The sequence below is a fragment of the Eumetopias jubatus genome, unplaced genomic scaffold (genome assembly GCF_037043125.1).
Source record: "Eumetopias jubatus isolate StellerSeaLion01/CBP00866 unplaced genomic scaffold, mEumJub1_p1.0 scaffold_4, whole genome shotgun sequence".
NCBI lineage: Eukaryota > Metazoa > Chordata > Mammalia > Carnivora > Otariidae > Eumetopias > Eumetopias jubatus.
Window position 1 is genome coordinate 98,901,789 of NW_028274810.1, and position 27,851 is coordinate 98,929,639.

Consider the following 27,851-nt stretch of genomic DNA (forward strand, 5'->3'; position numbering starts at 1 on the left):
AGTGAATTAGAACTGAAGAGAAAAAAGATACATTTACAGGTGATTAAAAATTTCCTGTTCATTTTTAAGTCTTTAGTCACTCCGCGAATCCTTCAGTGATAGCTGGTGTTCATGGAGCACTTCATGGTATTCACATCTGGTGCTAGTGCTTTCCAGGTGTTCTCCCATTTAACTTAAAGTAAGCCCTGCAGACAAGTACTGTTATCTGCGTCTTCTCCCTGAAGAGGCTGGGCGCAGAGAAGTTAAATGAAGGTCACAGAGCCAAGAGTTAGCATCGAGGCTCAGGACAGCCAGTCTGGCCCCAAAGCCCTTGTTGGGCAGTAGTAACTGGCTCGCCTGGCTGGGGTGTAAAGCTACTGAGAGTTGTTTTAGCCCCCACCACAATCACCACCAAAGGCTTTCAGTTGGGTTTTTTTAGACTTACACTCAGTAGATGAATGGTGTGGAAACTGATTCCATAGTGGTGTTCGTTTGTTCCCATGGACTTAGGGTAACCCTGGGAGCTCTCCATCCTTCCTGATGCCAACTTGCTGACCTCTTCTCCATTCCAGTTCCTGTTCCAGCAGCTGGGAATGTTGGTGTCCTTTGTGAAGAGCCACATCCGACCTTATATGGATGAAATAGTCACCCTCATGAGAGTGAGTAGAAGTTAGTGCTTCAGCTGGTTCATCAGTGTTTGGGTCAAGAAACATTCAGAGGCAGGTTTGGAGAGCACGGACATTTTTGTCACGGGTCTTCATAGAGCTGTTAAAACACGAGTATTAAATGTGGGGAAGCGTGCCCCGGTGGGTGATGTCAGAGGAGGGGGGCTGCTGCCTCAGGCTCTGGCACCTCCGTACGAGCTGTGAAGGTGGAGGAAGAATCCTGAAGTCCTTATTCTGCCAGAAATAGACTCTTGAGTTCTCTGCCTCACACACAACAAAGCAATTTCACTTTAATATCACAACAGTGCTTTACTGTTCCCATGAAAGCCCTCCTTCTTACAGCCCATAAAACCACGGTCTTAAGAGAGGTTTGGGGATTGGGTTTCGGTAGTGCTATTAAATACAATGAACTCCTGTCAGGCACTGAGGAAGAAGGCGCGGCTTTTCCCCACCGCCTTTAAGAACATAAATGCCACCTTCTGACTACAGCAGCACCTGAGGAAAGGCTCCCGTCCCAGATTTTATAATGTGCTTTAAGTAGGTACAGAGGACTCCCCGTTGGTGGCAATATCGTTTTTCTGTTTGAGGGGGAGGCCTGCTTCCTGCTGTTTTGTATCATTTATTTTTTTTTAAAGATTTTTATTTGTTTATTGAGAGAGAGAGAATGGTAGAGAGAGAGCATGAGCGGGAGGAAGGTCAGAGGGAGAAGCAGACTCCCTGCTGAGCAGGGAGCCCGATGCGGGACTCGATTCTGGGACTCCAGGATCATGACCTGAGCCGAAGGCAGTCGCTTAACCAACTGAGCCACCCAGGCGCCCTGTTTTGTATCATTTAAATGTCTGTTGGGAAGCTTGCTTTGCAGAGATAGCTGTGCCCTCAAAGAATGGGAAGACAATTCTTCACTAATTTCTGCTCTTCTCTGCCAGCCCTTTGTAGTTAGCTTGGAGGAAGCAGTAGGACTAAAATCAAAGTGGCTGACTTCAAAACTGGAACTTCCCTGAAACTGGGTCTCAGAACTGAAAAACTCCTGTCTGTACAAATAATGAAAACCGCTTGCTTGCTCCCCGACTCCTGCGGCGGAGGCCTCTGTACAAGGAAGTTGAGCAGAGTGCTGGAGAGCTAATGGACTGCCTGGGGGAGGGGCCCAACAGGCAGCGGTGTACTTGTGGTTGGAAGCAGAACTAATCGGAGACTTAGTCCCCCAAAAAGACTTAGGACCAAAACATAGAAGTTTGAGGCAGGGAGCTTCATACTCGCAAAATGCAGCTTTCATTTCCTCCAAGATGGGTAAAGTGCACCAGGGGCTCTTCCTTTGACTGCTCACCCTGGGCATTTTAATGAGCGCCCCTGAGCCTGGGATGAGGACAGTCTCTGTTAACAATGATCCCTGGGCAGGCTACCTGGCTTCTTTGAGGGAGAGAAGCCCCTGTAAGAAGCCAACGGTAATATGGTGGAGAGGTAGATGGGTTTTCTCTAAAGAAGGCAGCGTGCGGGCCAAGTGAATGCACATCAGACCGACCGTAGAGGTTATAAAATCGGATGTGTTTCTTTGGCAGAGGTTTTTATCTAGAGAAAATAGCTTTTTCAGAGAAAATACCTCTCTCTCCAAGCAGAGAGAGAGTTTTACCAGCATCTTTTAGTATGGTTTTCACTTTTTAAACTATTATGATTTTTAAGACATTTTTTAATAAAAATACTTTATGCTTCTATAAAGCCTTTCTTCTGAGGAGTTTTTGGTTTTTTTTTTCATTGACTTTACTCTGAATTAGTTGAGGGCCCCAAAGTATGAAAATGCATGTGTTGCCTTCATTAGTAGGGCTAATCTATCATCATCAAGTCTGCTTCTCTGGAGGTTTCAAACAAGGGAGTAGACAACTCTCTTTTTGAGTTGATTTGAAATGACAGCTTTTCCTGGAGTCAGAAACTCGAACCAATTTGGGGTCCTGAGGCAGATTCTGTGGCCACCTGGCCAAGTTTTTACTTTAGTAACTTACGTGGAACATAACTATACAGGTGTAGAAAAAGTGCTCCTTTTGTGGCATTATCCAGGCCTGAAAATGATTTGGAGCAAACGTCAGGTGCTATCTATATCTAGCAATGTTTAGACTAGCAAAGTCTAAACCCAGGAAGGGCACGAAACTTTGTTAAACACTGGAATCACCTTCTGGTAGAGGGTGGCTGGTACCCAAAGTAGAGAATCCACCGTGGGCGGCCTGAGAGCCCCTTGAGTAAAGTAAACCTACTCATTCATTCACTCTGTAAACATGTGTTCGGGTGGCTGGACTATGCCAGGTGCTGTGCTAGATCCTAGAGAGACAGAGGTGGCTCAAAGGGATTTCTTGCCTGTAACTAGTTTACAGTCTAGCAGAGAGAAGGTGGCAAAGAAAATGAAGTTACTACAGGTACTAGACAAGAAGGGGGCAGAGGGACCCAAAGTGTGTAATGGGAGGAGAACAGGAAAGCCTTCATGGAAGTGAGGCTTGAGCCGGGTCTAGAAACACATTTAGGGCTTAGCTGAGCAAAAGGTGGAGTTCTAGGCAGAGCGCAGCACAAGCAAAGGACAGAGGAACAAAGGAGCCTGGTGCATTTGGGGAAATGCGGTTTAATTTGTTCACTGTGACTGTGACCTAGGATACAAAGAGGCCTGGGGAGAGGAGGCTGGGGAGGGAGTCTCTCTTGGGGCAGACTGTGCTCACTACAGTTTTGCTTCTTGTGGCCGTCTCAGTTCCTTGATTCCTGGTTCAGCAGAAGAGCACCTGGCTTTGCTTCTCTCTCTCTTCCCTCTTTATAGGAATTCTGGGTCATGAACACCTCGATCCAGAGCACGATCATCCTTCTCATTGAGCAGATTGTGGTAGCTCTTGGGGGTGAATTTAAGCTCTACCTGCCCCAGCTGATCCCACACATGCTACGTGTCTTCATGCATGACAACAGCCCAGGCCGCATCGTCTCCATCAAGGTGAGTCCAGAAGGGTGTCCTCTAGAGAGAGTCCCAGCATCCATCAGAGTCCAGGGATGATCAGCTAAGAGGCAAGACCCTGGTCTGAGTGACGGGATGGCGCTCGATCCACAAGATCGAGTCCAAAGAATGCTAATACCTGATGTGTGCAGTTGACAGGATGTTTACAGTCCTCTCTTGATTGGACTTGTGTTTTCTCTCTTTTATTGGATTATTTTTGGTAAATGTTTTATCCCAGACCTGTTCTCCTATTATCTAGCAACTGATTCTTTATCCATTGAAATAAGCTCAGAGAAAGCAAAATAATACACAAGCAAAATAAAGTGGGGGAGAGGGGAAGGCTACCGAAAGAATGTAGCTCAAGGCCACTTACAGAAGACTTGTCAGAGTCCCCACAGAATTCGGAATTCCCCACACCCTTGCCCCGCTCTGCGTGCTTCGATACTTGGTACCTGCCTTTATTTGTTTATCACCGGGCTTTTGCTCTCTTTTGCAGCTGTTGGCTGCCATCCAGCTGTTTGGCGCCAACCTGGATGACTATCTGCATTTGTTGTTGCCCCCTATCGTGAAGCTGTTTGACGCCCCGGAAGTTCCACTGCCGTCTCGGAAGTAAGCACCTGTGCTTTGGGACTAAGCAGCCATCGAGCTTTTCACGTGTGGTTAAAAATGTCCTTTTCTTAAGTTCCCATGCCATCTTTCCATTTTTTTGTTACCTCAGCTCTCTTTATTTTAGCCCAGAAATGCCCCAGGCTTCTAGAAATCTTAACTGTCCCTATCCCACTGGGACTTATGTTGGATCCATGTCACCCGAGGTACCTCCAAGGCCGTGCCTTCCCATTTGGTGCTGATAAGATAACCCTCAGCCACTTCTCGTACTTTGGGACCATGTGTTAACAATTACCGTATGTCCACGATTGTTGTAGGGCAGCGTTAGAGACTGTGGACCGCCTGACGGAGTCCCTGGACTTCACTGACTACGCCTCCCGGATCATTCATCCGATTGTTCGAACGCTGGACCAGAGCCCTGAACTGCGTCCCACAGCCATGGACACGTTGTCTTCGCTGGTCTTCCAACTGGGGAAGAAGGTGAGGCAGGAGTCCTGAACAGACGTGCTCTTCTGCCTGGCTTGGGGAAGATGCCTTTTGTTTGTGAACATCTCTGTTTGCTAGTCTGTAGCTCTCAACTACCTTCAAAGAACTAGGAATTATTTGCCTTTTTTGTCCTTCATTTATTTAGCAAATATTTCTCGAGCCATCTCTGTGGGCTAAATGCTGTTCTGGGATAATGCAGTAAACAGAATGGTGTCCTTGTTCTCATGGAGCTTACATTCCAATGAGGCAAAGCTAATAAATAGTCTGTCTCATAAGAGTGTAGAGTGAGTGGGGAGAGCTGCTGTTTGTTTAGGGTGGACAGCGAAGACCTCTGATAAACTGACATCTGACCAGAGACCCAAATAAAGGTCTGAGCCCAGAGAGTTGGATGCTGGCAGGAGTAGCAAATGCAAAGGTGTGAGGAGGCAGCACGTTTGAAAGGTCCAAGGAACAGCAGGAAAGCATTGTGGCTTCAGAGGAGGGAGCTGGGGGGTGAGGGGGAAGGCTTGGAGTTCAGGTCGTAGAGATAAGGTGGGGCTGGGATGGGGCACAGAGACCAGGTGCTGTAGGCCAGTGGTTCTCAGATGTCCCTGCACAGTATCTGCATAGCTGGGAATCTGTTAGAAATGTAGATTCTTGGGCTGTGCGCAGCCCTAAACCAGAAGCTGGCTGTGGAGCCCAGCAATCTCTGGTTTCATAAGCCCTCCAAATGACTCTGATGCCCACAGAAATTTGCACATCACTGCTGTGAGCCATTATAAGTACTTGGGCTTTTACTCAGAGCAAGACTAGAAGATTTTGGAGGATCTTGATCACAGGAATACTATGGTCTGACCTGGTGACTCACAGTGCTGTGTGAAAGAACAGACCAGGCCAAGGGTAAGAGCAGAGAGAGCAGTCAAAGGCCATCACAGTAACCCAGATGGAAGGGAGTAGGGACTAGGATTGTAGCGGGGTGTGTGTGTGTGTGTGTGTGTGTGAGTGAGACAGACAGACAGACAGACAAGTAGGTTATTCTTCGGAATAACACAGAGCCACCCCAAACTCAGGGGACCTATCTGTAGCATTCTTTTGTCTGCCTCCTTCTCTGCAGAGTAACATTTCTGACCTCTTCCCTCTCCTTCGACAGTACCAAATTTTCATTCCAATGGTGAATAAAGTCCTGGTGCGACACCGAATCAACCATCAGCGCTATGATGTCCTCATCTGCAGAATCGTCAAGGTGAACTGCGCTTGGTTTCTGTCCCAGAGTCCACCGATGATTCTCCTCATGGGTCTGGGAGCACATCTGGCTTTTTAGCCCTAGATTAGTGATGGGCAAACAGTTTCTGTAAAGATAGCAGGTTTTTCTCAGCTCTGTAGGCGGTGTGGGCTCTGAGGCAGTGACTGGGCCCTGCTGCCCGCGGCCGGAAAGCAGCCGCCTGCTCATGGAAGAGAGTAAGTCTGGCCGCCTGCCCGTGCACTTCCACTCAGGGACACCACGGATTTGCTTCTTGAATAGCTTGCACGTGCTACAAAATAGTCATCCTCCTTTGATTTTTTTTTCCCAATCATTTGAAAATATAGAAACCCTTCTTGGCTCCTGGGCCACACAAAGCCAGACAGCGGACTGTTTGCCCCCCAGCTCATAGCACTTGGTCCCTTGGATCACTGCCCACAGTTTTAGCTTTGCCAGCTGTGTGCTGGTGCTATGGAGTCAATGCTATCACTGACCAAAAGTGACCAGCAAAGATGGGTCTGCAGTGGGCAGTGTAGCCCACCCATTGTTCATTTTGTCCATGCATATAACTTTTTCCTTCTTGTTGACATCCTGACTTTTCCAGAAGATGCGACCTTCCCAAGGTTTAAGGGTGTTTTCTAACCTGGAGGACCTAGCGGAGTTGCAGGGTTTTTGTGTAAATCTCTGGTTGCAGGGATACACCCTTGCTGATGAAGAAGAAGACCCTTTGATTTACCAGCATCGAATGCTGAGGAGTGGCCAAGGGGATGCATTGGCTAGTGGGCCAGTAGAAACAGGACCCATGAAGAAACTGCATGTCAGCACCATCAACCTCCAAAAGGCAAGTCCATGATTTCCCGGGGCAGGGGGAGGGGGCTTGGAAAGGAGAGCCCTGCTCTTCTCTCTTGTTCAGAGCTCTTAGGTCTTGCTACCATAAGTTTAAAACAACCAAAGACCAGCCCAAGCATTTTTCTGAAACTCTAGATACCACGAACTTAGGTCATTTTGTCTTTTTTCCAGGTGTCCAAATTACACATTTTTAAAAATAAAGGTTAAATGTAGAACAAAGTTCTAAACTTCCTTGGAGCTTTAATAGTAGAATCCTTTGTTGCAAATAACATTCTTATTTTTTACATGAGTGGAACAAAACCAGTGAGTCCCCTAATTAGCACTGAGACTGATGCCAGCTCTTGAAAGCAGTGCTTCTCAGACTGCTGAGACTCATAGGGCTTGCTGACTACTGGGGGCTGGCGAGAATGCTTGTTCTGACTGGGGCAGTCCGAGGTCAGGCCTACATTCTGCATTTCTACCAAAGTCCTAGGTAATGCCCATGCTCCTGGTCCAGGGACCACACTTTGAGTAGTAAGCTTTTAGATCTTTGCAGATAAGTACTGAGTTCTCTATGCTGACAAAAGCCTGGGATATAACCAGCTTCCCACCACGTATGCCACCAGCCATCCATTTAAAAACAGGTAGTTTCAAAGCATCGCTGGTAGATCTGAGTGGAGTAATCATAGTTCTGTCACTGGCTTTTAAATAATTATATCAGGTTGCTTATTTCCCACATTTTGCATTATTGTTAGTGCTCCTGGTGACTGTGAGCAGCTCCGTGTTTGGAGTTCCACGTGGTGGTAGTCTTCCTTTCTTAGCGATTGGCCCACAGCAGCTGCACTTCAAGAATAGCTATGGACCGAGGTAGAGAACTGGGCAGGACTTGTTCTCTTCTTTTGGCCAAGCCCATAAAGATTTGAACACAGACGTGTGTGTGTGTGTGTGTGTGTGTGTGTGTGTGTGTGTGTGTGCGCGCGCGCGCGAGCGAGCCAGGGAACACCGGGGCTCATCACTGACTGTTGAGCCAGCCTTCACCCGCACAGGTAGCTGTAAAGCGGCTGCTACCGAGAAGGATTGGGTAATTTATGAGGGAAGCGGTGAAAGACACCTGGGGCAGGGGCAATGCTGCTTTCCCTCCGTGGAGTGTGCCAGTGCTGGTCCAAGACTGCAGGAGAAGGAGAGGGCCTCCAGGCACCCGGCATCCCCAGGCCGCCATTGAGGCCACCCTGCTGACACCTCACCCTTCAGGGAGGGGCCGAGCAGAGATACCAGATACACATTTCCACCCAGATGTTTTCCGCCTGCCTGGGTTCAGAATGTCCTTCTAACCAGGCAGCTGTCCACCCTCTTAGAGCCATGTCCTGACTATTTTAGGAAACTCCCTGGTAGTCTAGGTTGCTTCCAGGAAGATTTGCTTTCTACCCAGGACTTGGAAAAAGAAGCATGACCTTTGTCAAACAGAAAAAAGAAAGAGTCTTCAGTGTATCTCATCTGAGAGAACAGATCCAGTCCAGGAGCCCTAAGCAGAATCTCCAGTGCTGATCCTCAGCCCCATTTGTGCCTCCTCATACTTGTGTGCAGGCAACTCGGGGTCAGTGCAGTGACCAGTCGGACCTGCTTTCCGAGTAACCGCTCGCCACCTTGGTCATCTTTCTACTGCCTATGCTAGCAGGGGAGTTACACGGGGCACAAAACGTAGAAGCCATTCATGTATACCTCCAGAGTGCCTGCCACGATTTTCAGCAGCTTTCCTGTCTGAGGAGAAGCTATTTGGGCTTACCTTCTAAATGGATAAGCTGACATTTCGTCAGCATGCACCGGCCTCACTGGAGGAGGCAGTCAGCTGTGGCTGGTGGCGGAAGGCGACTGGTTCGTGTTGACACAGTTACCACAGAACCCAGAGAAGCGAGCGTGGATTAGGTTTTAAATGAAAGAACAGCAAGGAAGGGCCACATGGAGGACTTAGCCTATTTGATAGACCGTGCAGTTGTCCATGAAGCTAAGGTTTCCAGAGACTTCTTTGCTACCATTTCTCAAACGGTGACAGTAATAGCGCTGACAACTGCCAACGTGTGTGGAGTGCTTTCCGTGTGTCAGGCACTGATGTGAGCACATTACGGATATTGACTCATTGACCCTTCACCCTGTGAGTTAGGTGCTGTCGTTACTGTGGGCAATTTGCAGAGATATGGATGTTGAGGCCCTGAAAGGTTGAGTGATTTGCCCAAAGTCAACGAGTAAATGGTGGAGCCAGGGTTTGACCAAGGTAGCGTGACTGCAGAGCCCAGTCTCTCAACCACTTGCTGAACTGCCTCCGCCTTACCCAGGCTCAGCCTCACATCACTAGAGGGAAAAGACGTTCTTGATCCTCCCTTGTGTATGTTCAACTTTTGAAGTGCCGTGCGTTACAGAGCAGCTATCCGGAGACCCTTTGTGTAGGGAGGAAGCCAGAGGCCTCTGCATAGAAAAGGACTTGTTGTTTCCATTTTGTTCAACAGAACAAACTTTAAAAGTCAAGTAACTAGTGTCACTCTTCCTACTGGCCCATTGTATCGTCAGAATTATGCACATAATTTTTCAGTTTGTCCCTTAATGTCTCTATTTCAGTTTCTGACATAAAACAGTACTTTATATGGTATCACTCATTTGTAACTCATCAGAAGCCACAGTAGATCTCCAGTTTATCCCGGGAAAGTGAGGGGTTGAGTCGTTGATGGTTAGGTGGTGTAGCACACGGGGATCTCTTCCACTCCCTGGACCACTTCCCTGGGGAACCTCTGCTCTAACTTACTCAGTTTCCCTAGTTTAGGGAGTACACATGTCTGTTCTGCTGGTAAAATCTTTTAAGAATATATTTTAAGGGTTGCCTGGGTGGTCAGTCGTTAAGCATCTGCCTTTGGCTCAGGTCATGATCCCAGGGTCCTGGGATCGAGCCCTGCATCGGGCTCCCTGCTCAGCGGGGAGCCTGCTTCTCCCTCTCCCCCTCCCCCTTGCTTATGTTCCTTCTCTCGTTGTGTCTCCCTCTGTCAAATAAATAAATAAAATCTTTAGAAAGACAAAGAATATATTTTAAAAAGTTAGGGCTAGGCTAGCTCAAAGAGATGATGTTTTGTTAAGAGCAACCTTTTTTTGCTCATCTCTTCCAGCTGGGCTCTTTAGATATTTTACCCCTTGATGCAGAAGACTGAGGCTCAGATGCAACCTACAAGTAATTTGCCCAGAGTGCTCCAGCTGCCGAGCAGTGGAGCCAGGATTCCAACTGATATTCCTGACTTCACAGAAATAGGCACTCCCAGGAGCACTAACTTTGTGCCAACCACTGGTATAAATCTGTGACACATATTAAGTTAATTAATCCTGAAAACACCCTAGGAGGTAGAACTATTATCCTCATTTTACAAGTGAGGAAACAGGCCCAAGAGAAGAGAAGTGACTTGCCCAAGGTCAGACAGCCAGTGAGTTAGATAAGAGTCATTTGAACTCAGGCCACCGAGCTCCAGAGTGCAGCTAGGGCCATGACACCGTCCTGCCCGTCTCCAGAGCCTGGGTCTTCCCATCCACCTCCCTCAGCTTCCCCTGGCCGAAACTCTTGATGCCTGGAATGCTCAGAGTTTTGAGGAATGTTGGAGGGGATAAATCAGAAAGTAAAAATTAAATCTGTTCAACTCCTTTTGTCTCATTCCACCCCAGTGCCGTGTGCTCTGTGCTCTGGGCTCTGGCTCGCCTGAGTGTAATGTGATTCATGGTGCTGTGAACCTGACCATTTTTCCTCTCCCTGTGTGAGCCTTTGCTGTTGAATGAGCCAGTATCCTAATGCAGAGCGCCCAGGGCCAGTCACACGCTGCAGGGGCCATTAGGCTTTGTTGAAGGCACCCTGCGAGTGTCGGGCCCATCCATTCTGGGTCTGTAGAGCTTTCTGTTTTGCTGAGTCCAGCACAAATGATTTGTAAACCAGTCTTTTTCTATATCATGCTCAATTCCAGAGGTTGCTGCTTTTGTTTTATGGCTTCTAATTAAATATTATTCTTTTGTATTCGTGCTCTGAGGGAATTTTGTCACGAGAGGTATGATTTTATAAATCAAAGACAGAATAATCATTAAATAGATGAGGGCTCCTTACAGTTGGCCCTGAAAGCTGATGGTTTTCCACTGTCACCTGGGGGATTACAGGCTTGGGGAGCTGCCAGAAGGGTCTCCAAAGATGACTGGTTGGAGTGGCTGAGACGGCTGAGTCTGGAGCTCCTGAAGGACTCTTCGTCGCCTTCCCTGCGCTCGTGCTGGGCCCTGGCTCAGGCCTACAACCCGATGGCCAGGTACGTCCCCCGCTTCAGCATGGGGTCAAGAGGGTCAGCACAGAGAAGACAGTATGTGAGAATTCTGTCTTATCGGCGCTACTTGGAAAAAGGGCTAGTATTTTTAATTTTGCCAACTTGTGGAAGAGAAAAAAAAAGAAAAGGCAGGTTGAACAAGCTCATATTATAGGAAAAGCACCCATCTTAACCTTGCTAGCAGACCTTTCCTTAGATTTGGGTCCAAAATTTTAATTACAATCATTTAGAGCTCTGGAAAGAACTATGTAATGGTTTTATATAACTGCTTTCCAATAATAATGAACTCTAATTATTTACTGCTGAATTACAGATACCCCCCAAACTTACTGGTCCTAAACAACAACAGTCATTTGTTTTGCTCATAAATCTGCAGTTTGGACATGACCTGTGGGGACAGCTCGTCTCTGCGTCAGTGTCAGTGGGGGTGTTTGTCCAGGGGCTGGAGGACCCACTTTCAGCGTGGCTCATTCACATGTCTGGCAGGTTGGGGCTTTCAAATGGGAACTGCCCTGGCTAGGGGTCTTGGTTCCTCTCCATGTGGGTTGTTCTGTGGGGTGCTTGGGCTTCCTCGCAGAATACTGGCAGGTTTGCAAGAGTGAATGTCCCCAAGGGAACGAGGCAGAAGTACATGGAATTTGTATGAGCTGGCCTTGGAAGTCACACAGTATCACTTCTCCCACACTCTGTTGTTCAAGGCAGGCACAGAAACCCACTCAGATTCAAGGGAAGGTGATATGGATGCCATCTCTTGATAGGAAGACTCTAGAAGAGCATGTGGAACAGGAGATATTGTTGCGGCCATCTCCAGGAAATAGAATTTGCCATAAAATAATACTATTTTAAATAATAAATCTTAAGAAGCCTTTAAAGATTTGATTTATAATCTTTGTATATAGAAGGTTTACAGTATAATGTAAATGAATGAAATGGGATGCAAAACTATGGAATTGTGTGATTTCAACTGTTAAAAACACATATACATAGAAAAAGACTAGGAAGTAATAGAGCAGTGTTTAAGTTGGAAGGTCTACGGAGTAGTTATTTTCTTTGTTATTCTTTTTCCCATTTTCCAAATTTGCCTACAATGGATGATTATTATTTATAATGAAGCATAAAATCGTATTTTTTTTATGCTTTAAAAATAGTTCCTAGGATTCCCCCGACTCCACAGTGTGCAGATTTCATATGCTCAGCTGACGTAGTACACCTCTCTTCTGCTCCAAGTCACTTCTGAGCACAATGTCATCCAAGAGACTTGTGATAGACATACACCTATGTGTTTATCCCCGTGGTGCCAAGTGTGCTCGTTTGGGATCCAGGGTGGCCTTGGATGTAGGTCAGAGAGTGTATTTTTTAATTTACACAGGACTTCTTTTGGTCTTCATGTTATCCTTTACATTTCAAATTTTGTGTTTTCCAGCAGATTCCAAAATTATGTACGTTGGTCTGACCTAACCTTTTTCATATGTGATAGAAAGTATGTGTAGAGGCATCAAATGCTCAACCCATACATTATAAGCATATCTTATAGTTTCCAACCCCTTCCCCCAACATTCACCATAAAAGAGGGGATGGGATTAAAGTTCAGATATCGGGCACAGCAAATATACCAGTCCGTGTGTTGCTTTAATGATTTAAAATAGTTGTAGTAATCTTAGAAATGGCACCTCTGGTTCCAGGTCTCCAGCAGTTACATAGGCTTGGAGGGCCTTTTGAGAATTTATGGATTGGGTTTCTATCTTCTAATGCTTCTAGTTTCTTAAGTTGGGTTGTTGTGTTTAAGACCATTCAACTAGGGGTTCTGGTTGTATTTTGAAAAGCAGTCACGGGCGCTGCCTTTGCCTCTTCCAGTCTCGCCTGAGAAGCATCCCAAGAATCCTTTGAAGATTATTCTATTCTGAATCTGTTCATGCCAGCTTCTGTGTTAGAAGTCCCCTTTGTGTTCATTCCTCCCGTGAAGAGAAAAGATGGAAAAAGTGCCAAGAAATATGCCTGTGGAGACAGGTTATTTAGCTCTGCTCTTCTTTCTCCCCCCCACACCCTCACATGGCTTCCCATGTAGCACAGTGTCTATACCCGCGCTGTAAAATCAGTAGTCACTAGCCATGCGTGGTTGCATTGAGGTAATTACAGTTAAATAAAACTTAAAATTCCATTCCTCGGTCACACTTAGCATGGTTCAAGTACTCAGTGGCTACCGTATTGGATAGGAAAGAGAGACCATTTCCAGCAAATTCTGTTGGACAGCACTGGTCTGTATGAGCAAAATTAGTGATGCCAGGAGTAGATTGATAAGTGACTTTGTGGCACCAGGTGGAGGCACGAGAGCATTTCCAACATCTTTTCCCATTGCTCTCTGCCTTCAGGGATCTTTTTAATGCTGCATTTGTGTCCTGCTGGTCTGAACTGAATGAAGACCAGCAGGATGAACTCATCAGAAGCATCGAGTTGGCCCTCACCTCGCAGGACATCGCCGAAGTCACGCAGACCCTCTTAAACTTGGCTGAATTCATGGAACACAGTGACAAGGTGAGACTTTGCCCCGTTGTCCAGATGGGGCCTGACAGGAAACAGGTGGGAGGGGAGAAGCACCCAGGCAGCCTACTCCCGTTCATGCTTGGCCGCTGTTTTCCTATGCTGTGGGTTCTGCTCTGCCCTAGGGCCCCCTGCCATTGAGAGATGACAATGGCATTGTCCTGCTGGGTGAGAGGGCTGCCAAGTGCCGAGCATACGCCAAAGCACTACACTACAAAGAACTGGAGTTCCAGAAAGGTCCCACCCCCGCCATCCTAGAGTCTCTCATCAGGTAGGCTCTAAACCCTTTTTAATTGCTGCCTTCATCTGAAATGACCTCTCTCCCCCCACTGCCTGCTGCCAAATCACTGGAGTCACGTGGAGGCGTCTGCTCTGTGAAATCTGCCGTCGGGTCCCGGCCAACACGTTTAAATGAGATGCGGTTGCAGATGGCTCTCCCCACTCTTGGAGCCGTAATTGGCATTTCTGTTGACCCCCAGCACACAGGCTCCCGTTGTTTTCCCACCTGTGCTGGCTTGTCCCGGTGGCATCAGCCCCGAAGCTGTTCTGAGGCAGCAGCAGCCTGGGAGCGATAGATGTTAACGCCCGGGTTCGATCGCGCTGTCAGGTCAGAGTAGGACATACTGGTTGTGGTGCCTCAGAGGCCACTGGGGTTTTATTGCCTGAGTCGTCATCCTCTGGAGTTCTGCGGGTGTAGCAGGAAGAGCGAAGTCTGAGATTCAGCGATCTTTTCCCTGGCTTTGACTGTGTTCTCTCCTCTCCTAAGATGATTTTGAGTCTTCTGGGTATGGAAAAAATAGGTTGTTTAATCAATTTTCTGCTGTTACGAAATTAGAAGCAGCCTCAAATGTTAGCTCCAGCTCCCAGAGAACTGTTTGCTTCCCCTACTGACTATCAGAGAATATTAACTCTGGGATCTAATTATCTTCATGTAAATGCTAACATGGTTGATTATTTCACTACAGATAGTCGAGGGGAAAATCACCCAGCTAATAAGTACCTCCTTTGTGGCTGAAACAGTCTGCTGTGTATGGCGCTTCTTCCATTTGAGAGAATCATCACATAGCCAGCTTCTCTGCCAGCTCTGCTTTTGAGTAAATGCTAAAAAGTGTTCCTTTAAACACTTTAAAAAGTGACCAAGAAGATAGAAATAGAATCATGTTTTTGTCCAAATAAAGTAAGCTTGGAGACTGTTGATTTCTAAAATGCCACATACAAACAGTTATAAACATGCCATCCTATGGAGTAGGTTTCCGTTTCTAATTAGGGACAGCAGATGTGAAAACCTGCATTTCTTCCTCCCATCCCTGGCTTAGGTAACACCATCTTCCTTGATAATTGACAGACGATCTGGCAGAGGAATATAATCATTTCAGTGTCATATAACTAGTTTTGCATGTTAATTTCCTTGCTGACCTTTTTCGGTTTGACACCTCTCTGAAAGCCCCCTTGTCCCACCCCAGGGCTTTCCCCATATTTGAGACAATCACAGAAGCATTAATGTGTATACAGATTTGCAATAGGAAGATACAGTCAGAGCCCTGGAAGAATGTTTGAGAAGGCCATTAACCTCTTAAGCCAATATAACTGAAAATACATCCTCAGAATTCCTTGCAGATTGATCTTGACTTTAAGCACAAACCAGTAGAAGCCTGTGCTCCCAGGCAAAGCCAGGGCTCTGAGCCGTGTGGTTCTGTCCCAGCCTGATTGAGCTCAGCTTGCAGTTCTGCCCACTTCACTTGTCTTCCCATCTTCCCATTGTGTTGCTTTCTCCATTTGCGGCTTTTCCCACTGGCTTTTGTGAAACTGCTTTTCCTAAGCACCATGGCAATGTCCTGCCATCATTGTCACTGCAGAAAGTTTTAAGAAACAGCCTTAGACAAAGCTGCTCTTAGAGAATGTGTGCTCAGTACTACCCCAGTCCTCTGCATGGGCCTTGTGGAAACTCCTCCCCAGGGGTCACCATTGGGGGGGTCGTATGTCCCTGAGTTACCACTTGGGTCCCATGTTGGAGGCATTGCTTTTTGGTGATAGATTGAGCTCCCTTCCTCACAGTGGCCACCGGGAAGCTCACAGCTCAGTCTTGGCCCACTTCTAATGGACTATAGCCCCCTGACCTCTTTTGTCTGCTGCCCTCCCCCCCTTCCAGCTCTATTTTGTCTTTCCTACTCTTGCTTTCCCTTCACTGTCCACTTTTTTAAAGTTTATTCTGGTTTATACATTTGAGTTAGCTGCCTCAAATTCTCTTTGAAATAATCAGGTTAAATAATCAGGTCACAAAAATGTCTTTGCAAAGCTATTTCTTACTTTTGGTTTTTGTTTTAAAAAGCTGTGCTATGCTGACAGTTCTGTTCTCTTGCTACTGGATCAATCTGTGTCATTCCCTCCCTACCTATTGACGTTTTTATCTGTCTGCTCCAGGACAAATGTAATTCCCAAACCAGACTAACACTGAAACAGTATAAACTACTCACATCTCCTCAAAACTTATATATATAAATGGGTATTGAATTCTTTGTAAACACATACATGCATACACACACATCTGGCTTTTACTTGGTTAGCTTGTAGCATTAGGGTAAGGGCTGGTGGCCTGCTGACTTAGACCATTCAGGCTACTGTAACAAATTACCATAACCTGGGGGGCTTATACAACAAACACTTCTCACAGTTCTAGAAGCTGGGAAGCCCAGGATCAGGGTGCCGGCATGGTTGAGTTGTGGTGAGCACCCTCTTACAGGCTGCCCAGCGGACAGCTTCTGTCTGTGTACTCAGATGATGGTAAGCAGAGAACGAGCTCTTTGGGCTCTTTTTAATGAGGGCTCTGATCCCGTTCATGAGGCCTCTACCGTTGTGGCCTAATCACCTCCCAAAGATCCCACTTCCAAATACTGTCACATGGGGTTTAGGCTTCAACATAGGAATTCTGGGGGATATAAACATCCAGTCCACAGCATTCCTCCCCTGGCCCCCCAAAATGCATGTCCTTCTCAAATGCGAAATACATTCATTCCATCACTTCAACCGCCCTGAAGTCTTAACCCATTCCAGGATCAGCTCTAAAGTCTCATGTAAACATCATCTAAATCAGGGATAGGGATGAGACCCTAGGTATAATTCATCCTGAGGCAAAATTTGTCTCCAACTGCGAACCTGTGAAAACAAGTTACATGCTTCCAGAATACACTGTTGGGGCAGTAACAGGAGAGACATCCCCATTCTAAAAGAACGGGAAGAAGGAAAGGGTGACAGATCCCAAGCAAGTCTAAAACCAAGCAAGGCAAACTTCATGAAATCTCCAGGCTTGGGAGTAATCCGTTTTGGCTGGGTCCTCTGCCTTCCAAGCCCTCTGGGGGACAGTCTGCCTTCTGGACCCACTGGGGCAGAGTCCACCAGGCCTGTTAAAAGCAAGGCAATTGTCCTCCTTTTTGAAAACAAGCAGGCAGCCATGATGATCTCTGGACCACCTTGGGATCATTCTTTTCTCGTCTTGAAGAATATTGCATGTTCACAGCCAAAGAGCTCCGTAGTTCTGTCCTGTAAAACCCAAGATGTTTGATAGTCTTCCTTCATTCCTTCCTGTCTCTTTCCTTTTATTTTGTTTTGTGGTTTTCCTGCTGGAGTAGCTGATGTGGTCCGTGGTTCACACCACACTAATCCCCTTAGCAAAGCCTCATGTGGCCATACCCTCCGTGTTCTCTTCCAAACACACATGCTCATTTCTTACAGTATGGGTTGGCTGAAAATTTCCCGGATCTTTAAGTTCTGGCTCCTTTTTCCTTAATCCACGTTCATGTCGTTTCTCTCTTCTCTCATTTTACTCTAAGCAGTCAGGAGGAACCAAGCCGCCCCTCAGCACTTTGCTTAGCAATCTCCTCAGCTAATATCCAGAGTCACTGCTCGCAAGTTCTACCTTCCACAAAACACTGGAACACAATCACAATTCAGATTGTCTGCCAGTTTATAACAGGAGTTGCCATTTCTCTATTATCCGCTAACCGTTCCTCATTTCTGTCTGAGAACTCATCAGAATGGCCTGTACCATCCATATTTCTGCTACCTTTCTGTTCACGATTACATAGGTGTTCCCTCAGAAGACAGAGGCTCTTTCCCTAGCTCTCTTTTTCTTTCTGAGCTCTCACCAGCATGTGCCTATGAGAGTCCATTCGCGGCACTCTGGGCGTTCTCGAGTGTGCACCTCAGAACTCTCCCAGCCTCTGCCCGTCACCCAGTTCCAGAGCCACCCCGCATCTCAGTACCAGTTCTCTGCGTTAGTCTGTTCGGACCGCTCTAACAAAATACCACGGACCAGGGGGCTTCAGCATTCATTTCTCACAGTTCTGGGGGCTAGAAAGTCCATGGTCAGGGACCAGCACGGTTGGGTGCTGGCGAGCACCCTCTTCCAGGTTGCCACACTACCACCCTCTCACTGAGTCCCCACATGGTAGAAAGCAGAGCACAGCTCTCTGGGGTCCAGCTCATCAGGGCCCCAATTCCATCTGTGAGCCACCCTACCCTCATGACCCAAATCACCTCCCAAAGGCCCCGCTTCCAAATACTGTCAAATTGGGGATTGGCCTCCGTGTAGGAATTTGCGGGGGACACACACATTCGGTCCATTGTACTTGCTTTTCTTTATTTCTCACTTTAAGTAGAAGAAAGGGTCTCATCAAAGCTGGGTGCTTTCACTGCCCAGCCCCTGACAAGTAATCCCATTTTTGAAAAATGTTCTGATTGAGGTCAGCAGAATGAAAATTAAAAACGGAGGCCAGTGCTTACGAGGTGGACATGCAGCTCTCATACCTTCTTCTCTCTCACATCGTAGAGGATGAAACAAAACGTTCTTTACTTTCAGGGGTGACCCTGAGCTCTCCTTTGGTTCCTGGTGGTTCTGCCCTCTTTAAGGTCAGAGATTGTGCCAAGGTCATCTCTGAGTCCTCGGTGCCCAGCTGCAGCTGCACCAGAAGAGGTGCTTGAGAAGTACTGGTTCTGCTCAGAATCCGCACACTGTAGCTTACGTGGCTGGGGGTGTCCTGTTCTTTAACAACTGCTCTCCCCTTTCCCTCGGCTGCTCCCTCTGACAAGGTGTTCCTAGAAGGGTGAAGGGAGCCACAGATGCCGACTTAGAGGCTCAGTTTTGGGGGGTGGGGTTTATGGTAACGTTTTTTCCCTCAACATTAACACTGTCTCAGAAAGCTTATCCTCTGTTTACTCAATTGTGTAAATGTAAAAATATGAGTAAATTTCAGCAGCTATAGGTTTTGATTAGTAAAGTTTAGATGCCTTGGCCCCCCAACTTTATTGAGGAATAATTAACAAATATAATTGTGTATATTTAAAATGTACAGCATGATGCCTTGTTACACGTTATGGAATGACTATCAAGCTCAAGATCATTAACACATTCATCACCTCACATTGTTAACCTTTGTGTGTGTGTGATGAGGACGCCTAAGACCTACTCTAGCAACTTTCAAATACACGACAGTGTCTTCTAACTATAGTCACTGTGCTGTATATTAGATCCTCAGAACCTGCTCCTCTTACAACTGAAAGTGTGTGCCCTTCAGCCCCTGCCTCCCCGTTTCCCCATCTCTCTGTATCCCCTGGCTACCATGGTTTTACTCTGTTTCTATGAAATCGGGTGGTTGTTTGGGGTTTTTTTTTACGATTCCACATGTAAGTGATACCATACAGTATTTTTCTTTTTCTCTCTTATTTCACTTAGTGTAATGCCTTCAGATTTGTCCATGTCGTCACAAATTGCAGCATTTCCTTCTTTTTTATGGCTAAATAATGTTCCTTTTTGTGTGTGTGACATTTTCTTTATCCACTCATCTGTCACTGGACACTTAGGTTGTTTCCATGTCTTGGCTCTTGTGAATAATGATGCAATGAACATGGGAGTGCGTATAGCTCTTCAAGATACTGATTTCTTTTTGTTTGGATATATACCCAGAAGTGGAATTGCTGGATCATATGGGAGTTTTATTTCTAATTTTTTTGAAGAACCACCAGACTTTTCCATAGCGGCTGTACCCATCTACATTCCCACCAACAATGACAAGGGTTCCCTGTTCTCCACATCCTCGCCAATACTTGCTGTCTCTTGCCTTTTTGATAACAGCCATTGTACCAGGTGTGAGAAGATAATTTCATTGGGGGTTTTGATTCGCATTTCCCTGATGATGAGTGATGCTGAGCACATTTTCATGTATCTGGTGGCCATTCCAAGAATGTCTTTTTTGGAAGATGTCTATTCGGGTCCTTTGCCCATTTTTTTAATTGGACTTTTTTTTTTTTGCTATTGAGTTGTATGAATCCTTTATATATTTTGAATATTAACTCCTTACGAGGGGTTATAGATAGCAAATCTTTTCTCCCATTCTTAGGTTGCCTTTTCAATATATTGATTGTTTGCTGTGCAGAAGCTTTTTAGTTTGAGGCAGTCCCAATTGTTTATTGTTACCTTTGGTGCCTAGAGCTTTAGGTGTTTTTTAGTTGTGGGGTTAGAGGAGATGAGAGAGAGAGAGAGGATTATTAGCTACTTCTTCCAGAGGCGTTTGTGCTCTTCTTCTCCTCTTAACACCCTGATCTTTTCATGCTCCCTTTCCAGGCAGTAGTGTGCTGGTTTCTGGCCATCTCAGACTCCCCGCCTGCTTCAGGAAGTTTCTGTGTGAATGCCTGTCCTGTGGGATGCCCTGCTTCAGTGCACTTCTCTGCTCACTCTATTCCTTTGAAAATCCCTGAGTTCTTGTTTTTAAGGTTAAATAGGTTCCCGGCAATCCAGGGACTGTAGGTGCAATAGGAAACACTGAATAAAAATAATGGCTTACCTCACACTGACTGGGTCAAGGGAATGGGTCTTTGTATTGAGAGTCATATAAAAATGACTTCCTCACACTCAGAATTATTTGGCATCTGTTATGGCTAAAGATATGCTCCCTCTCTATGTGTTAGTTTGCTCAAGTAGAAAGGAAGAGGGTTGGCTTGCGAAGTATTTTGAAGCCATGTGGTGGCACTGGGCTCCGTTGGGATAGAACTGACCTCTCCCAGTGGCTGCTGCCCTTTTTGTCCCCCACCTTCTCACTCTTTGGCTTCCGGCTGCTCCTCCCTTGCTTTCCCTAAAGACTGCAACAAAATCAGAGTCTCTTTCTCACTGCTCACCCTCTGGTTTTTCACTGAAGCTTTTTACCTTGCTCTAAATGATAATGGCAATAATTTAAAAAACCAACGAGTTTCAAAAGAATTTATTGTAGAAGGAAAAAGAAACTCCAGATGTTTACAACATACTACAGTATTTTATTTTTACAAAGCAAAGTACTTATATACAGCATGAATTATTAACCATAGTGTCATTTACCTTCATTTTGCAGCCACTTTTTATAGACAAGTTAAAAGAGAAAGCTCTTCGAGCCCTTTTCTTACAAAGTAAAAAATAAAAATAGATATATCTGTATTGACTGACCATTTTAAGGCAGTTTTGTGCAAGCATCCCCGAGGGACTTCTCCCCACCTCCTGCTGGAACTCCCCAGCCACCCTTAGACCCACTTCTGCCTTTCAGCATTTCACCCTGATAGAGGCAGAGCAGGGAGTTGCTAAAGGCCTGCCACCAGGCCTGGGTCCCCAGAGATCCCTCTGAGCAAGTCCAGCCTGGCTCAGCCCACCACCAGTGGAACAATTTCTGTCTTAAAAAAAAAAAATGTGTAGACCAAAGGTAATTTCATCAGATTTGAAAAGTCAAAACTCTCCTCCATGCCTTTCTCTAACACCCAAGACCCCTCCTTGACGATCAAAATTACAGGGTTCTTTTTTAGGTGAGGAATCTGTTTTCTGCCCTCATACACCTAGGCCTTCAACTGAATAGGTAAAGTGATGTCATAATTACTTTTCTTTCACAGAAAAAATCAAATGGAAAGGAGATTTTAGTGTCTGTCAGGGATCACAGACAGAGAGAGAGCCCCCTTGGGCCAGCCCCCTGAGAAGTATGTGTGATAACCCATTGTGTTCAAATAATTCATCCCATTTAGGTGACACCCTTGTAGTTAAATTTGATTATGCTCCTGACTCTCTCATTGGTGATGGTAGGCCATTTTCCGTCTTTCCATCCCTACCTTTCTCTCCCCTCTTCCTGCCCTTCCCCCGCCCTCACCCAGCTTCCATTTGTCCCCATTTTCCCACCCCTGCCCCGCAGCAGGCCTCCTCTTAGGGCTGGAAGTCTTCTGGGCGGATTTTCATCTCCACCCGTTTGAGGGAGTAGCCAGACCCGTGCCACCCGTACCAGGTAATGCCATCCAGGTGCTTGTTGTGCTCCCCGAGGCGGTAGTACACTCCGTTGAGGTTGGAGTCTGTGCAGCAGTTGTACCAGTAGCCACCTGGCACGAGAAACAGACCGGGGCTGGGACGCCGAGCTCGTCCTCCCCTTGGAAATAGCTGCCAGACCGGACAGCAGGGTTGGTGAAGCTGCTTTTGGAACAGCGGCTAAGCAGTTAGAACCCGTGTCCCCAAAAAGAGTACCAAAGCCACAATACCAGCTCTGCGGCTCTAAATCCGTTCTTCTCATGCGGGACTGCCCCCTCTCCCGCCCCCACCGGCCTCCCCCTCCCCACCAGTCTCACCTTTGCGGAGTTGTGCACACTTGTCTAAGCAGTTGTCATTGTCCTTGTCCTTGGTGCTGAAGGCCGTGTTGTTGTGGTAGACCAGGGCGTCGTTTCCCACGTTGCCGCTGTAGTTCCCCAGGAAGAGGCGGTAGCTGTTCAGTTCGTTGCCCAGGACGAAGTGGCTGTACTCCGCGTAGCGCACGCTGCCCTCCCAGTCCTGTCAGGGAGGACGCCGAGCCTTAGGGGAGCTGCGGCGGGCCCTCGTTTCAGCCCGTGCTGCCACTCTCCCCTCTCTGCTCGCAGCCGCGCATCCGGTTCCCACTGCGGACCGAGCAAGACTTTCCTGCGTGTTTGCCTTTAGGGGGCCGCACTAAGCTGGGAGTCAGGACAAGGGTACTGGGCCACACGTCTCTCCTGAGTCCCCAGCTGGCCTGGACCAGCCTCTCTTTCTGTAGCCCTTCCCGGCCCTGCCTGGAAGGTGTAGGTGTGTGTTTGGCTCTATCCCCCTCGGAGATGTCGTAGAGTGGCTTGAGAGGAAAGCAGCGCTCCAAGGCCACTCACGGCCCTCACGGTTTGCATACACAGGAGCTCGTGCCCCAGGCCAGAGCAGACATCGCCGCATTTCAGCCCCACTGACTGGGGATTCCTCTGCTCTGGCCCGAGTCCAGCCTCTTCTTGTGTATCTGCAGTCTTGCTTTTGTGGAAAAAAAACAAAAACAGGAAAAAATCTCGTCTCCCTCAACTGTACTGCAATCTGCAGGAAAACCATCATAATAAATACACAAGCCTATAGTGGACAAGAATGGGAAGGGCACCCCCAGAGTTGTGCACAGTTGTGTATGGCAGCCTGCTCCAGTCCGAGGCCTCGTGCTCACCTCCATCTCCACACGTAGCCGGGTTGGCCGTCTGGACAGCCGGTGGATGTGCTCATTTCCCAGCCAGAAGTCCCCACGGATGCTGCCAAAGCCCAGCTTGTACTGCTTCCAGTCCCGGTAGAAGGAAACAAGGCCACTCTTTCGTCTCTGAATGGTGGTCCAGCCGCCGCCTGACGTCTCCATGTCACAGAACACCTGCGGCAGAGAGGATGCTCTGGTCAGGGACCCACAGAGGCGGGCAGAGGAGTGTAAGGGCAGCGAGCTGCACCACCTTCCGCCCATTTCCGCAGAGCCAATGGATGTGTGCACATCCATAGTCATGCTGGCTCACTACAGCCACTGTTTGGCCATGTTGGCCGGCAGGAGCGAGGTGGTGGTTTGCTGGGGAAGAATTGTCAAAATTGAGGATGGGGGCAAGTGCACATCTTGTCGGAAGAGAAGAAAATCCACATATGCTCTCAACATGTTCTCTCTTTTCTCCTTCCCCAAAGAATAACTAACTGCTCTAGCTCGTGGCAAGAGATGTCAACTAGTTGGGTAGAGATTATAGAATTACCTAATCTATGTTAGAAGATTTGGTGTTTGGTTGATAATGATTTGAAGGGACAAAACAGATGCCTGGGGAGGTTCCCCCCCAAATTGAGTGTGTGGCTAGCTCTCTGGTATTTGGTATGTTTGATTCTCTGTCTTGAGTTTCCCTTTGCTTCTACTGTGACAAGCCCCATTGCCCCCAGCCCTTTGAGGGGGCGGAGGACAGATGGGAGCACCTGGGCAGTGGGCTCTGCTGACCTCACCTCCAGCTCGGGGCTGCCCAGAAAGTCATCAGGAGGCAACTTGTACACTCCAGAGATGCGGTAGTTCTTCTGGTAGAGGGACGAGCAGTCATAGATGGCATCTACAACAGGAGCAAACCACAGGGGTGAGCATCCAAACCCGGAGGCTCCATGGCAGGTGGACATCCGTACTGCAGCTCAGTTGAGAGTTTCAAAACTGAGACTTCATTTCTACCACGACATTCACATGAGTGTTCATTACTAGGCCGTGTCTGGATTTTAGAGAGGTGTAGGCATTGGGAGACCAAAAGGGGGTGTATTTTGGCTTCACTGGTTGGGGGGCCGAGGGGTAGGGAAGCCCTTCACCTGGATAGCATCAGGAGGATAATCAAACAGGTGGTTTTAGGTTAACTCTGAAATCGATTATCCTGCTGAGGTTCTAGGCCATGAATTCTGGAAACATTCCAATGTGTGATGGCTACATAACAGATGCTCCTGTTTAATAAATTCAGCTTCTGGGACAGCTAGCCTCTCTTACCACATAAGTCATGAGTAGGGTCTGCTTTGGTTGTTGGCCTGGTTGCTTGGTTTGTGTGATGGTTGGTGGTGGTTTTTCAGAGGTAATGGCTATTTTTACCTATGAGAATTAGCTATTTTTATCTAGATTACCTACTAGGACCCTAATGAAGGGAGATAGATTTCACATCTTATTCCCCCCCCTCTTTCATCTAACACTGCTCAATTCTCAAATGGAAATGCACACACCCTGAGGAAGGCTTAGAGGCCTTCCCCTGGCAGCATTATTAAAACAAGCAAACGAGAGCATTGGACAGACTGATTTAAGTGCTTCCTTGGCTGCCTGGGGGCTACTGCCTTATGCCAGATTTGGTCTCCATGTTGCAAATGTCAAAGAGCACCATGGAAGAAACCGCCTTTCCTGATAGGATTCAAAGAGCGGGAACCCTTGCTATCCAGGAGAGGCTTCCTACCCTCTGTGTCTGGGATTCTTTCCTTGGTGGCCCCTGCACTGGGCCTTTAAGAAGAACACACCGATGGCGGCACTTCTGCCAAGAACCATCCCAGGCAGAGCGTCTTGCAGGAGGGGGTGGGGAGGCACGTGCCTTCGCCATCAACCCCTTCATTTTCTGTAGCGATGAAAGCATCAACTTACTGCTTTCTCCGCTGGCCTGTCTACTAACACAGTATGAAGGTGACCCAGCACCTGGTAATAGAGAAGAAAAATGAGGAACGATATCCTGGGCAAGAAGAGGAAGAGGCACAGCAGGAGAGCTGCCTTTGTTTGACCCCCCAAGAAACTCCCTGCTGGGAGGGGAGCAAATCCCAACTGGAGGAGCCGGGGCGCGGGGGGGGGGGGTGTTGGGTGGTGGCAGGGGCAGGTTCCCAGCTGGCCTGCTCTCCTGTGGGTCTGGTTTCATTTCACAGGCCAGATCAGAACCCACTTATCTGGAAAATGTCCTAAGGATACCTTTCTATTCTAGTCCCACACTGAGGGGCAGGAAGTACATGCTTAGAAAGTGATTTATACATGGTGGTTTATTAACAATGGGATGTCGAAACTTAATTTCATGTTGAGGCTTTTTCTTCATTTGAACTGAGAGTAACCAGTGATTTAGTCTGTTGTGCCTTGACTTGGTCTATGATGTGACCAAAAATTTTTATATCAGCAATAAGTGACATAGATATAGGATATTCTCCTTACAAGTAATAATTTCCTGATGATTTCAGAAACCCAAATCTCTTCTCTCTGAACAGTAAATTGACCTTGGCCAGTCTAAGCCAATGTACCTAGAAACTGAAAATTATTTTAGAAAACATTAAATGTATCTTATTTTGGGGTCACTAAAAATCCAGATCTCAACATTGCATTTTCTTCTTTCCTATAATGGGAGGATTTTATTTGAGATCATGGGAAGAAATAGAAATCTCAGAAGCAGGGAACCTCGAGGAGCCTGTCCTTTCCTGAACACAAAGGAATCCTTCATCTGGCTCTAGGCAACATCCACACCTAATTCTGAGCCAGTGGGAAGAGTCAAGTTTGCAAACAAGACACGAAATCCATTAATGCTTATACAACTAAATCTTTGGGACATGACAGAATTTGGCTTCTAGAACAACAGATGTTACAGTTTTGGTGTTCATTCCTGTTTCCTTGGGACTGAGGGTACAGCCTGTCAGCTCTGGCTAAGGAAGTTGACCAATCGGGGAGACTTGAACCCTGTTTCTAAGATTTTCGATGTGACTCTGGGCAAACCACGTTGTCTCTCTGCACTCCGGGATGGTAATTCATACTTTTCATATGCTGAAACATATTGTGAATAAAGAGATGGTGCAGGCACTGGGTAAATTTATAGAAATGTACAGAACATTAGAGCCGGTGGCACATACCCAAGAAAATATACCCCAAAGAACCCCCTGTCACCGATCTGATGGCCAAGATATGTAGAAATCATGCTACAGACAGAGACACTCGGCCGTTTGAGCAAGAAGATGATGAGTAGTAGATGAACATGTTCTCCTTACCTGCCGAGGTCTGGGTGACAGTCTGGGCCGCCTGCAGCTGCATAATGTCAATCTGGTTGTTCATTTCCGAGTACTTGCTCTCCGCGTCTGTGAGCCGTGACTCCATGCGCTTGGTGCTGCTCTCCAGCTCCATCACCTGCATGACCACGCTGACCCAGTCCCTCTCCTGCTTCTGGCTCAGTTCACTCAGCAGGCTGCTTAGATTGGTGATCTGGGCCTTGAACTCCTTCGCCTCCTCACAGCAGGTGGCCACTTGGAGCTGCACGGGTGTTTTGCGTTTCGGGGGCTTCTGTGGCCACGCTGGGGGGCTGACAAAGGCCATGATGAAAATGCAGAGCCAGGTCACCCCTGGGAGAGTCTTTTTCAGCATCTTTCTTGGGCCTGGGTGAGGAATGATCTTCCTTTTGGGGATCTGGATATGCCCAGCTGAGGTCTGCAAAGCTGAGCAAATTACCAGTGTGCACTTTCTCCCTGGATGGACTAACCACGCTCTTGCTTTCTCTTCCCTTGCTCTTTCTTAGCCTTTGTCAAAGCTTGAGTTTAAAAGTGCAAATGAATTGGGCTCCCTATACCTTTCCTTTCTTTCCCTGAACACTCTACAGACTCAGCATCTTAAATATTATCTGCTGCCTGCACCTCCACCCCCACTGTGGACGTGCATGGTGCTTTAGCCCCTCCCAGCTCATCTGGGAGGGTCAGGTGCCTGTTGGGTGAAGTCAGCGTAAACTTAGGCCAGAGGGGAGGAGGAAGACAGGGGCGAGTCTTTCTTTCCTTGCCTGCATAGTCTCTGGGCTGAGACAAGAGGACTGTGACTTTGTGTGTTTCCAATTTCGCCTATTAGATTATGCCCCTGCCAGCCACTGGCTCAGCTCTATCAGCAAGCAGGGCAGGGTCAGAAGAATTTCCAAATTCCATTCTAAAGGTTACATAACCATGGGGTGAGTCTAAGGTAGGCAGAGAGAGTTGGGAATAAGACTTCCCGCTCACCCAGGGAGGCCTGTTAATGTAATCCACGCTGTTTGTATGAGGATCTGGTATATTTTGGCATCCTGCTGAGTGTGCTTTTAACAAGGCTGGTTATTCCTTTCTCTGATCATCATTCAGTGTTTTACAAAACCCTTATTCCACCTAGATCTAACAGTGTGTCACATTTGAAAATATCCAACTTAGAAGAACTCTAGAAATAGACACAGCCTCTTAGGAAGCAGAAAAAGACTTTGTAGTTTGTATCCACAGGATTTGCTCAGTCGTCTTCCTTTGTACGTACTTTCTCCATCAACAAGTGGGCCAGCATTAGCTTCTCACACTTGGCATTTGACAAGGAGGTGCCAGGGAAGACAGCAGGGACAAAAACTCAGGAGTGACGGACATGGCTCTGGGATGGTCATACACGCTTCCATCCATCTGTAGGCACAACAGAGAACAGGCCCATCCTTGGCCTGTATTTCAA

At 47.2% G+C, this 27,851-nt stretch overlaps 2 protein-coding genes across 4 annotated transcripts in view; one reads left to right on the top strand and one right to left on the bottom strand.

The window, feature by feature from the left end:
• MTOR (mechanistic target of rapamycin kinase) overlaps nt 1-27,851 on the top strand; it is a 124,111-nt gene that overhangs the window by 37,642 nt on the left and 58,618 nt on the right. For all 3 annotated transcript variants that reach the window (XM_028108223.1, XM_028108225.1, XM_028108224.2), the window contains 9 exons: nt 552-638; nt 3,436-3,603; nt 4,100-4,212; nt 4,527-4,689; nt 5,825-5,917; nt 6,609-6,755; nt 10,916-11,058; nt 13,443-13,605; nt 13,737-13,882. In XM_028108223.1, coding sequence (XP_027964024.1) covers nt 552-638; nt 3,436-3,603; nt 4,100-4,212; nt 4,527-4,689; nt 5,825-5,917; nt 6,609-6,755; nt 10,916-11,058; nt 13,443-13,605; nt 13,737-13,882 — 1,223 coding nt within the window. The remainder of the gene's footprint in view (nt 1-551; nt 639-3,435; nt 3,604-4,099; nt 4,213-4,526; nt 4,690-5,824; nt 5,918-6,608; nt 6,756-10,915; nt 11,059-13,442; nt 13,606-13,736; nt 13,883-27,851) is intronic.
• On the bottom strand, nt 21,818-26,771 carry ANGPTL7 (angiopoietin like 7). The gene is made up of 5 exons (XM_028108226.2): nt 26,402-26,771; nt 23,882-23,982; nt 23,088-23,282; nt 22,231-22,429; nt 21,818-21,987 (listed from the first exon to the last, which is right to left on the bottom strand). The coding sequence occupies exons 1-5, from the start codon at nt 26,769-26,771 to the stop codon at nt 21,818-21,820; spliced, it is 1,035 nt and encodes a 344-aa protein (XP_027964027.1).

Excerpts from the sequence above, each read along its gene's own strand:
- ANGPTL7 (XM_028108226.2), bottom strand. The coding sequence starts at position 26,771 with ATGCTGAAAAAGACTCTCCCAGGGGTGACCTGGCTCTGCATTTTCATC. Across the intron at positions 23,983-26,401 it reads TGTCACCCAGACCTCGGCAG|ATGCCATCTATGACTGCTCG; the intron begins GTAAGGAGAACA and ends CTCCTGTTGTAG. Across the intron at positions 22,430-23,087 it reads GGCTACGTGTGGAGATGGAG|GACTGGGAGGGCAGCGTGCG; the intron begins GTGAGCACGAGG and ends CCTCCCTGACAG.